Genomic DNA, 12,792 nt, shown 5'->3' on the forward strand with positions numbered 1-12,792 from the left:
AAATAAATAAATAAATAGATCTATACGCACTAGAAGCTTTGAAATACTTGATTGCTGCTCTTGTCATCAGTCAAAATTACACTCTAAACTTACAGCAGACGGAGGTATCAAGCTTGAGGAGGCGCCGGCAGCAGTGAGGAGGTAAAGAATGCGAGGCGCGCGACACGGTGACGGCCGCTGTCCTCGCCGCCACTGTAATCTAATTTGGCTTGAGAGGAACCTCCAGTAATGTCTCATCCCGCCTCTTCCCGTGCACCAACTTAACGCCTCGCCTCGTCCTCTCCCTCTCTCTCTCTCTCTCTCCAGACTCAAGGTTACGTGTAGTCTTGCCTCACCTTTCCCTCTCCTTCTCCCTCTCTCTTGCCAGACTCAAGGTTACGTGAAGTATTGTAACGTCTCTCTCTCTCTCTCTCTCTCTCTCTCTCTCTCTCTCTCTCTCTCTCTCTCTCTCTCTCTCTCTCTCTCTCTCTCTCTCTCTCTCTCTCTCCAGACTCAAGGTTACGTGTTGAGTCTTACCCCGCCTCTCAAAAATGAATAATTAAATAAATTAAATTAAATTAAATTAAATTAAATTAAATAAAATGAATAAATAAATAAACAAATAATAACCCTTTCGTGATATATTAGATTGATTGTATCTTAGGTTAAGTTTGGTTATTTCCACCAAAAATCTTTCCTCTTGTTGATTGGTTGGTTACGCAAGATTAGTTTTACTTGGGTGACGCTAGATTAGGTTTGGAAGGGAAAGGTTTGATTCTGGTTAAGTTAGGTTAAGTTTATGTACGTTAAGTTTGGTTGGGTTAAGTTTGGTTAGAATGTTAGGCTGGCTCAAGATAAGGAACGTCAGGATACGCTAGGTTAAGTTACATTAGGTTAAATCTTGTTCCCCGCTACTCTCATTCATTTCTCCTCTTCATCCTCTCCTCACCCCCATCCTCCCTCCCTCAATGCTTCCCTCTTCCCTAAACTTGGCGCACTTCACTCAATCACAGTCCGCACAAGATCGAGTCGCCGCCTCTCAAAGGGTACAGAGAGAGAGAGAGAGAGAGAGAGAGAGAGAGAGAGCAGAGAGAGAGAGAGAGAGAGAGAGAGAGAGAGAGAGAGAGAGAGAGAGAGAGAGAGAGAGAGAGTCAAAGTTACACTATGACCGCCCACGCCTCCCGACTCCCGATCGCTAACACTCCAAGTCTCTCGTATCCTGAGCTGCCAAACTCCCAGTAGTAGTAGTAGTAGTAGTAGTAGTAGTAGTAGTAGTAGTAGTAGTAGTAGTAGTAGTAGTAGTAGTAGTAGTGGTAGTAGTAGTAGTAGTAGTGGTAGTAGTAGTAGTAGTAGTAGTAGTTGTTGTTGTTGTTGTTGTTGTTGTTGTTGTTGTTGTTGTTGTGTTGTTGTTGTCGTCAAGAGTGCTTCTATTAATAATGTAGAAATCTTGTTAATCTGTCATCAGAACTATAAAAACCCGTGTCACTTCAGCACAGATAGTAAGCCGGGTTCTCAAGAATATTTTTTTCTGTTAGTAAGGTAGAAATCTTTTCAAACCCTTGCCACTCCACCACGAGTATTTTCAAAGGATTCAGAGGTTATTAGCCGGGTTTTCAAGAGTGTTCCTTCTGTTAACAATAAAGAAATCTTGTTTATTTGTCGCTATGAAAATAAAAACACTCATTCATTCACTAACTAGCTAAATAATCTAGTAAAAACAAGGAACACAGCGCACCTCTCTTTTCCTGTACGGATATTAGACATAACATTTCTTCTTACTGCTTACAATTAGAGAGAGAGAGAGAGAAAAAGAAAAGAAATCAAGTAAAGTAAGAAACACAGTGCCTTACTCCTCATTCCACCCACACGCGTATTAGACAAAATCCAGGTAGTAATCTTTCCACGCCAGAGCGGTGAGGTGAGGGAAGCAGGGATAGAGAGAAGCATGAGTGGCGGCAGTCAACGTAAATTAGCACCTCCACTCCCTCTATGCAGCAAGAGATTGGCGCCGCACAGCAGTAGAGTAGTCAATGTAGCGGCGGTTGGCAGAGGTTGGTGCGAGGGAATCAAATTAACAAGGCTACTAAGAGAAAGAGAGAGGGAGAGGAGGAGGGAGGCGGCGGCAGCGAGCGCACCACTGTGAGATTAATTAACGTGATTACTCTGATCTTTACTCCTTCCAATATCTTGCCGTGTAATTAGTTTTATTTACATTTTGAGGTGTGGAATGAAGGTGTGGAAATGAGAGACAGAGGGAGGATGTGTGTGTGTGTGTGTGTGTGTGTGTGTGTGTGTGTGTGTGTGTGTGGTGTGTGTGTGTGTGTGAGGGAGGGTGTGTGTGTGTGTGTGTGTGTGTGTGTGTGTGTGTGTGTGTGTGTGTGTGTGTGTGTGTGTGTGTGTGTGTGTGTGTGTGTGTGTCCGTGACATACTACGTGATGACCTTCGAGTACATGACACATTCACATACCCCTTAATTCCAGATGAAGTGACGAATCCCAATGATAACGCCTTCGTAGTGTCTACGATGTGCAAAGACAATGACCTATTAGTGATTAACAATCTGAAATATGACACTAAGCAATTTGGAGGTGGAAAAACATACATGAAAAAAGATGTATGGGTATCGGAATTGGACGTTGTCGTGGCCTCGCGACAGCTTGTATGTGACATTGTTGACTTCCAAGTACACCAGACGGCCCACCTACCCTCCGACCACGCCCCCATCACCCTTGAGATGCGGCTGCCCAGAGTAAATTTGTCAATGTTGGACAAGCGAGCAAGCATGCTTGATGGTCATTGTTCACCCACAGAAGGGCGAGGGCGGGGAGGAGTGCGTCGGCCGGTTGGTTTTAGTGATATAAATCCTGATTGGTTTACTGCTTGTCTACCTGATACTGAAATGCTATATGAAATGAACAACATAAATAACTTTAACGTAAATATCACAGATGCACTGTATAAGTACGCAAGGGAAAGTTGTGTTGGTGATGTGAGGGAGGAGGAAGACGACAATCGCCTAGATAGATGGGAAAAACTATTGAGTGAAGGTGATCACAGACGAGTGTGGCAGGCAATAAACTGGAAAGGCAACTTGCAGGTCTATGATAAGTCTTTAGTCGTACCATCGTACACAGATTTTAAGGAATATTTTAAGAATGAATTTAATATAAATAACGTAAACATTACAGAAGCAGATTGTGACACAGGCGTCAATACTCCCCTTCTTGACGACCCCATCACTCCTCAGGAACTCGCAGTACAAGTAAGGCGTATCAAGCCTGGCAAAGCGTGTGGTCCAGATGGCATTCCACCCGGAATATTCAAGCTGCTCCCTCCGGACTGGATTCTTTGCATAGCCACCTTGTTTAATTCAATTTTCTTTTCTGGTTCTTATCCTGATTTGTGGTCTAAAGCTAAATTCTTTACAATATTCAAGAGAGGAGATAGGAAAGATCCTAGTAACTATCGAGGCATTAATGTAATGAGTAGTATTTCCAAGTTATACGATATGGTATTGTGTTGTCGTCTCGAACAGTGGTTCAAACCGTACAGGGAGCAGGCTGGAGCACAGCGGGGCCGCGGATGTATGGATCATATTCTCACACTTAGACTCCTCACTGATTACGCAAGGAAGAAAAAGCTCAAGTTATTTGTGACTTTTATTGATTTTTCCAAAGCATATGACAACGTACCTCGTGATATATTGATGCGAGTGTTAAGGCGGCTTGGATGTGGCGCAGTAATGCTGGGGGCCATAGCGGCCATGTACGCCGTGACAGAGAGTGTGCTGGGTACTGCTGTGTTCGCCACCACGATGGGAGTGCGCCAGGGATCCCCGACATCTTGTCTTTTGTTTATTATATTTGTTAATGACCTGATCAAGTCTATAAAAGATAATTGCGAGGATGATGGGTTTCTCTCCTGGCTGCATATTCTCGTCCTGATGGACGACACTGTATTGTTGGCTACCACGAGGGAGAGAATGCTGCATAAGATAGGACTTATGAAAACTTACTGTGATAATTATGGAATGAAGGTCAATGAGGCAAAGACGAAGTTTTTCGTAGTGGGAGGAAATGCAGCTGATATGGAGCCCCTACGTGTGGAGGGGTTAGAGGTGCTGCGATGCCAGCAGTACTCATACCTCGGGGCCACCTTCACAGCTGACGGCTCGGTTCACCAGGCAGTCAGGACTCACGCCCTTGCTAAGGCAGCCCATGTCTCCAAGTTCGTATCTTTCCTTAAGAAAAATAACGATATACCATTTCAGGTCAAGAAAAGAGTATTTGATGCTGCATTAATGTCTGCTATCCTTTACGGCTGTGAGTCCTGGCTGAATGCAGACTTAAAACCTATTGTAAAATTGTATAACTGGGCCTTAAAAACGTTGTTAGATGTAAGGATGACTATTTGTAATGATGTCTGCTACATTGAGTCGGGAAACCCGCCCATCAATACAGTGATAAAGAAAAAAACAAAGGAAATATTTAAAACGTGTTTGGATAGAGCGGTCACAGCTGGATGATGACCCACTGATACTGGCGCTTAAGACAGTAATGGCCGCCAGATATAACACCAAAGACTATGTCTACGACCTGATCCATAATGATTTAGATGATGTCAGTATTGGAATGAGAGAACTTAAGCGGAATTTACATCAAGTTGCGTCCTCCAGACGCAAAACCTATCTCGAGATGAACCCTAGTTTGTGTGCCCATCCTATATATTTGGAGAAACAAAAAGTGCCGGAAAAAGACCGCGTCGCCTTCACACGCTTCAGGGTGTCGAGCCACTCTTTGGCGGTGGAGGTGGGCAGGTGGAGTAGGCGAGGACGCGGCCGCTTGCCCCTAGAGGAACGGGTGTGTGTGTGTGGAGACATACAAACGGAAGTGCACGTTGTCCAGTATTGCACACTCACTCAACATCTGCGAAACCTTCACAATTTTTCAACAATTGGAGATATCTTCAGTAACAGATTTAGTCACGAATTTACATGTAACATAATCAGGCAGATTTTAGACATATATGATTGAGCTAACATGTTAAGAAATATCTTCACCAGGTAGAAAGTTTCTATTGTCGTTTAGAATTATTTCTTTGCTCTCGAGAACGAACGTCATTAATTATGTTTTTAAATATTTTACTTATGTTTTTGATAATTTAATGTTAATCGATTGATAATGACTAATGATTTTTTTTATCGTATTTTTTTTTTTTTTTTTTTCTTTTTTTAGAATAATCATTTTAGAATAGATTTTATGTGAGGTACCAAATTATTTATTAGTTTTCAATGTGTGTAATACTTATGTTTCCTTTTATCATAGGAATTTAGTAATAGTTCTAGAAATTTTATTGTTAATAGGAAGGATTAGAATAGAACTACTTTTAGTATTTTATTTTTTTTTATGTACCTATTTATTAAGTTAATGTAGAAACGTTCAGAACGAGATAATTGAACTTTTATGTACAGAGAACAGATATTCTAGAAATAATAATTATATTACAAATGTGTATTCTAAACAATTATGATGGACCATATTTTAAATATAAAGTATTGTATCAATGTAATGTTGCTGTGGTCAATAAACTATCTATCTATCTATCTATCTATCTGTGTGTGTGTGTGTGTGTGTGTGTGTGTGTGTGTGTGGAGCGCCAAGGGATGCGTGAGGGAGTGCGGTTCATGATGGTGTTAAGTAATTAGAAGTGTTTGTGTTACGCTGCTTTTGTTGAGGTCTAGGCTTGTTCTGGCGTGGTGCGTGGGAAGAGTGCGTGTGTGTGTGTGTGTGTGTGTGTGTGTGTGTGTGTGTGTGTGTGTGTGTGTGTGTGTGTGTGTGTGTGTGTTTTGCTTGTTTCTAATGTTTTAGTTGTGTCTAATGAATTTACTGTAAGAACAATTTATTGGAGTATGCTAGTTATTGGAATTATGCTGTGCTGTGCTGTGCTGTGCTGTGCTGCGCTGTGCTGTGCTGTGGTCAACAAAATACAGGAAGGAAAGAAGAAAGAAGCGCCGCAAGAACACAATGGTTAAGAGAAAACAATTCCTTCAAAATAACCTAACCTAACCTAACCTAACCTAATGAAGGACTCCTATACTTAATAACTACAAGTACGAGCAGTTTTGTCCAGTAAACCCCGGAAGGAAGCTAGGAAAGACGCGCTGCAGGAACACACAAACACCACGAAACAACAGAGAACATTCGTTGCAAGAGATCAAAGCGCTTCAAAAGATCACAATACAAGACAATTAAACATTCTTATGCCTGATAACAAGAGGGACGAGCAGTTTTCTCCAGTGAATCTCCACAGAAAGAAAAGCAACAATGCAATGGCACACAACAACGATACAAGAAAGCACTTCAAAAATACAGATCATCCTACAAGGCAATTAAAGATTCTTGCGCCCGATAACACGATAAACGGGTAGTTTTGTCTAATAAATCTCTCCAGGAAGGAAAGATATGCTGCAAGAACACAGAGGCCCCAGAAAACAGCATCGAATCGGAATGCGGGAGCAGCGGGAGCCGTGAGCGTTAGGCCCTGTTTACACGAGGCGCTTTCCAACGCGCGTTAGCAAACGCGGCGTTAGAAACTACCGCTCACACGAGGCGCTTTCAAACGCGGCGTTAACGCGACGCTTGTGTTTGTGCGTGCATATGTGTGTGCCAAACAATGCACTGAATGCAGAGAGCAACAGACAGTTTCAACCAGGATGGATCTAGAAGAGGTAGCATGTGCTTGGATCTTGCATCGCCGTTTGAAGCGGCGCAAGCGGCGAGAAAGAAGATACTGGGTTCATCCAATCTTACAAGACAGACTTACCCATGGCATGTATACAACCTTGTACCCGAGTTTAAGAGAACATGAAGACAAGTTTTTCAACTATTTTAGAATGTCAGTGAAATCATTCGATGAGCTGCTTGGACTTATCCAGGAAGAAATATCTTCAACCAACACCTTGATGAGGGATGCTATCTGCCCAGAAGAGAAACTTGTCATTACAGTAAGGTGAGTTCTTTATTGAAAATTACCATTATTTACAATTTAATTTTTTTTCCTATGAAAGTGAAAAAATCATAACACCAGGTGAAAATGGAGTGAAATATGAGGGAGAAGATAAGACATTCCTTCTGTTTGCATATTTCCAGAACATTGGGTGAGAACTTAACAGTTCAAAAAATTTCCTAGATTTGAGAAAGCACCCCTATCACTCACCTGGCACACACTTTTACTATTTTGTTATTCAACAAATTACTAGTCAAACATATCAATGTAGTCTGACTGCGTGTCAGAAACTTGGCTTGCTGCACCCCCTGGTGAAGGAGTCGTGGGATGAACTACTGAAGGTGATGATGGTGTGTGTGATGATGGTGTGTATCCTGATGGACCTGCAGTTGGTGGATTGTGTGAGTGTGCCTGGTGGACTGGTTTTATGTTATGAACTGAGTTTGTAGCAACCGGTGAAGGTGTCGGGCAGACGCGGGTATATGGTGTCTGTGGTTGAGCAGTGAATCCTGAGTAATGTGGCAATGGTTGAGTATATGAGTTTGCATACTGAAATGATTGTATGGGATGGTGAGTTCCAAGTGTCTGAGCACGATGAAGTACATTTAGTAGCTCAATTTTTGTCATTAAACGACTGCTTTCTGGCACCTTTTTCATCTCTTTGTAGAGTGACAAGCAAAATAATTTATCCTCATCATTCTGTTTTTCTTCTTCAATTTGTCTCGCCAACAAACTTCTTTCCAAAATATTAGCGATATGCAGATCACCTGGATTTAGTTTCAGTTTTTTCTTTGCTGATGTAGATGTAATTCCCTTCTCGCGATGTTCTCCTGTCACATCAACGTCATCACACAGTCCTTCCCCTTCATTTTCAATATTGCTGATAGTTTCCTTACTGGAAATTGAACCTTCAAGAAACTGTAGTCTCCTAAAATATATGTAGGTGCCCTTTCTTGCCTCCGACCCGGATGGTAGAGTCTTTTGTCTCTTTAATTCCCTTGCGAAGTTATCTCGCAAATGCTTCCACTTTCTTTGCAAGGACAGGCCTGAAAAATAATTGTACAAAATACTAAAGTGTCACTGAATCTTGAATATTTATAGTGTATAAGAAAAATATTTCCTTGTGTGTGTGTGTGTGTGTGTGTGTGTGTGTGTGTGTGTGTGTGTGTGTGTGTGTGTGTGGAGAGAGAGAGAGAGAGAGAGAGAGAGAGAGAGAGAGAGAGAGAGAGAGAGAGAGAGAGAGAGAGAGAGAGAGAGAGAGAGAGAGAGAGAGAGAGAGAGAGATTATGTGAGAAAAAATAGCCTTTCCTAGACATAACATTTATAATGCTATCTTTCTCTGTAGGTACTTGGCCACAGGATGTTCTATTGCTGACTTGCACTATGGATATCGAGTCGGGAAGTCAACAATCTCAAGAATATTGCGGCAAGTGTGTGCAGCAATATGGGATAGATTGAAGACGATGTGCATGCCAGAAATGACAAAACAGAAGTGGGAAGACGTGGCAAAAGGATTCCAGAAGTATGCAGACTTTCCTAATTGCATTGGTGCAATTGATGGTAAACACATAAGGCTAATCCAGCCTACTGGTACAGGATCTTTGTACTATAATTATAAGTCCTTCTTTTCAACTGTGTTGTTAGCTGTATGTGATGCTAACTATTCATTTCTCTGTGTGGATATTGGTGCATATGGGAAAAGTAGTGACTCAGCAGTATTTAACAACTCCATCCTGTACCAAAAACTTGTGGAAAATAAACTAGATATATCAGGGCCAAAGCCTATTTCCACTGCTGAGACAACATGCTTCCCTCATGTAATTGTTGGAGATGAGGCCTTTGGAATCATGGAAAATGTAATGAGGCCCTACAGTGGAAGACACCTAGCACACAAGAAGAAAATATTTAATTACAGGTTATCAAGAGCACGTAGATGCATTGAATGTACCTTTGGTATCCTAGCTACCAAGTGGCGCATATTTCACAGACCTATCAATGTTAATATAGACTTTGCTGAAGAGATAATAAAGGCATGCTGCATACTACATAACTATGTTAGGGCAAGAGATGGTTACAGGTATGAAGATACACTGTTCCAAGCACCATTGGTAGGCCTACATGAAAGAAATGCACCTAGGGGAGGCATGTCTGCCAACACTGCAAGGGATAAATATGCAGATTACTTCATAAATGAAGGCAAACTTGCATGGCAGGATGGAATGGTTTAGAATTACACTAAACAACAAAAACAGCAACAACAAAAAAGTTTCGAAGATAGAAAACTACTAGGTAGAGAGAGAAGGAATTTTGCTAATGTCAGGGGAAAGGGGAGAAAGCCATGTTGCTGCTCAGATGTAGTATACAAGTTGAAATAGTTAAAAAAATAAATAATAAAGTTATTCTGTTAACTTACCCATAGCTTGTTTCTCCTTAACCTCTCCTGAACTACAGAAGATATCTGCAATCTCTTCCCAGCATTTTTTTTTCAAATTCCTATCTTTATAGTACGGGGACTGCATATCCCATAAGGCTGGACGTTTTTCTATTTCATTAATGAGAAGGTCAGTGTCTATTGCCTCAAGCCTTTGCTCCGCCATGACTGCCAGTGATGGGACTGAAGAGCTGTGTGCGTGTCACGTGATAAAAAAATTCCTCCACGTGGAGTAACCCAGAGGTTGCCATAGTAACGCACATTCTCTTTCCTCATTGGTAGCAGCCCAGCCAATAAGAGAGCGCGCTGCTTTCAAAACGCGGCGTTTACCGCTGTGTGTAACCGTTCCCATATGCTTCAATGTATCTCGAGCCGCTCGCCAAACGCGCGTTAGCAAGGGACCCAGACGTTAACGCGGCGTCAGGCAAAACGCCGCGTCACGTGTGACCGGTTCCATTGACTACCATTGACTTTGCTAACGCCGCGTTTGCTAACGCGCGTTGGAAACGCCTCGTATAAACAGGGCCTTAGGCCCTGTTTACACGAGGCGCTTTCCAACGCGCGTTAGCAAACGCGGCGTTAGAAACTACCGCTCACACGAGGCGCTTTCAAACGCGGCGTTAACGCGACGCTTGTGTTTGTGCGTGCATATGTGTGTGCCAAACAATGCACTGAATGCAGAGAGCAACAGACAGTTTCAACCAGGATGGATCTAGAAGAGGTAGCATGTGCTTGGATCTTGCATCGCCGTTTGAAGCGGCGCAAGCGGCGAGAAAGAAGATACTGGGTTCATCCAATTTTACAAGACAGACTTACCCATGGCATGTATACAACCTTGTACCCGAGTTTAAGAGAACATGAAGACAAGTTTTTCAACTATTTTAGAATGTCAGTGAAATCATTCGATGAGCTGCTAATGTCAGGGGAAAGGGGAGAAAGCCATGTTGCTGCTCAGATGTAGTATACAAGTTGAAATAGTTTAAAAAAATAAATAATAAAGTTATTCTGTTAACTTACCCATAGCTTGTTTCTCCTTAACCTCTCCTGAACTACAGAAGATATCTGCAATCTCTTCCCAGCATTTTTTTTTCAAATTCCTATCTTTATAGTACGGGGACTGCATATCCCATAAGGCTGGACGTTTTTCTATTTAATTAATGAGAAGGTCAGTGTCTATTGCCTCAAGCCTTTGCTCCGCCATGACTGCCAGTGATGGGACTGAAGAGCTGTGTGCGTGTCACGTGATAAAAAAATTCCTCCACGTGGAGTAACCCAGGGGTTGCCATAGTAACGCACATTCTCTTTCCTCATTGGTAGCAGCCCAGCCAATAAGAGAGCGCGCTGCTTTCAAAACGCGGCGTTTACCGCTGTGTGTAACCGTTCCCATATGCTTCAATGTATCTCGAGCCGCTCGCCAAACGCGCGTTAGCAAGGGACCCAGACGTTAACGCGGCGTCAGGCAAAACGCCGCGTCACGTGTGACCGGTTCCTATAGACTACCATTGACTTTGCTAACGCCGCGTTTGCTAACGCGCGTTGGAAACGCCTCGTATAAACAGGGCCTTAGGCTGCTTACACACGAGCGTTTCCGTACGCGCGTTCGGGTGCGCGACGTTTTAACTTTCAATGGAGTGCAATGGGACCTTTCACACGACGCGTTGCACGCGCTAGCAACGCCGCGCAGACGCTGGAGCCAGCAAGGACGCGAGCGTTCATAATGACGCTCGCGTCCTTGCCGGGTATTCGTTTCAATGGGAGCTTGCACACGGGCGTTCGGTTACGCGCGCACGCAGGTCCTGCTGCCATATCAGTCATTACTTTCAGCTGGGGGTGAGAGGCCAGTCACCCATCCCGTCCCGCTCATGTGGACAGAACTCTGGTGTGTACTGCATTTGGGTGTGATGTAGCAGTTTTATTGTTTATAGTAAATGTGTATAGATACTACTGGAAAGAATTGATATAGTACATGCATGCATACATCGCGTAGCCTACTACAATTAATTAATGAACTAACATTTTCAGACGACTAGAATGGCAGACTATCACAACACGGAAGAACTTATTTCCGAAGTAGGGAAGAGGCCTGTCCTGTGGGATCCTACGACCGAAGAATATAAAAACAGGAACAGGAAGAATTTGCCATCGTCCGCTTTTAATTCTTCATAAAGGGTATAAAACTCGCCCTGCAACAATCTGTTGTTGTTTATAGGGTGAACCCAAAGCTGACGACGGTTTCTCTTCTTCTTCACTGCTTGTATTGCTGCATAAGCAATCACAGCTTTCTTTCGTGCACCCTCCATCTTGAGGAGACAGTTGGTGACTGAGAGGAGGTACGCTCGAGAACGTAGGCTGGAGGCAGGGCGAGAAACGCGAACGCGGGGCAAACGCGTGTACAAAAAATATGACGCGTTCTGTGCGTCCGTTCGACGCGCGTACAAAAACGCTCGTGTGTAAGCAGCCTTAGTCTGGCGGGGCGGGATGGACGGGTGGGCTTCGCATTTTTGCTGTCACTCTGAGCCCCGGGCAAAATTCCTACATGGAAATGGGAATTCTTGTGAGTGCGGTCTATTTATCGGTCTATTTATCACCAGCAGAGAGAGCGAGGGTTGTGCCCAGCGTCGGGGATCAACACAAAGGGCGCGGAGCAATACATGTAGATTGAGGCAGTAACTGGTGCAAGCTTGGGGTCGCGGGCGGCTGGCGGTCCTAGCGGCTATTGTGTGAACTCCTTGAAAGAACCGAGAAAGTGGATCGTTTGCCGAGTCCTGGTGTCTAGTTAGATATAAAAGGCGTCGTTATGTGCTGTACACTCGCCACACTCTGCAATAACAAGGAGGATGAAAGGAGGAAGTGGTGGTGGTGGTGGTGGTGGTGGTGGTGGTGGAGGGAGGCGAGGTGGGGGAAGCAGCAGCAGCCACCAATCAGTGAACTCAATGCGATTCCCATTCACGTATTGATATTCATGTTGTTGCGTCTTGAGTCGTAAGTTGCCGACGCGTCTATTACACTCTCCTCGTGTCCCATGTGTGCAAGTTACGCCAAGAATTTGAATATTTCCTGTCTACCTGCGTCTTGTAAAGGCTGGTGAGTTCATGGTGGTGATGGTGGTGGTGGTGGTGGTGGTGGTGAGGCAGTTTGGTGGGGGGGGGGGGAGAGAGAGAGAGAGAGAGAGAGAGAGAGAGAGAGAGAGAGAGAGAGAGAGAGAGAGAGAGAGAGAGAGAGAGAGAGAGAATGGATGCGTGGGTGTGTAGTTCCAATGGCTGGCTATCAAGGTTTTCTATTTACTTTTCTAACTTTTTAACAAGTACTTCCCGCCACCAAGATTTACTGGAACTGTACACCTTCAGGAACTGTAGTGTGTGTGTGTATGTGTGTGT

At 43.6% G+C, this 12,792-nt stretch overlaps 1 protein-coding gene across 1 annotated transcript; it reads right to left on the minus strand.

The window, feature by feature from the left end:
• Positions 1 to 7,087: 7,087 nt before the first annotated feature.
• Positions 7,088 to 10,976, minus strand: LOC135096799 (uncharacterized). Its single transcript, XM_063998556.1, has 2 exons — positions 9,398 to 10,976; positions 7,088 to 8,030 (listed from the first exon to the last, which is right to left on the minus strand). Exons 1-2 carry the CDS (start codon positions 9,579 to 9,581, stop codon positions 7,234 to 7,236), a joined length of 981 nt encoding a protein of 326 aa, XP_063854626.1. The 5' UTR covers positions 9,582 to 10,976; the 3' UTR covers positions 7,088 to 7,233.
• Positions 10,977 to 12,792: the final 1,816 nt, after the last annotated feature.

This window comes from Scylla paramamosain, unplaced genomic scaffold (genome assembly GCF_035594125.1).
Source record: "Scylla paramamosain isolate STU-SP2022 unplaced genomic scaffold, ASM3559412v1 Contig7, whole genome shotgun sequence".
In the NCBI taxonomy this organism is placed as follows: domain Eukaryota; kingdom Metazoa; phylum Arthropoda; class Malacostraca; order Decapoda; family Portunidae; genus Scylla; species Scylla paramamosain.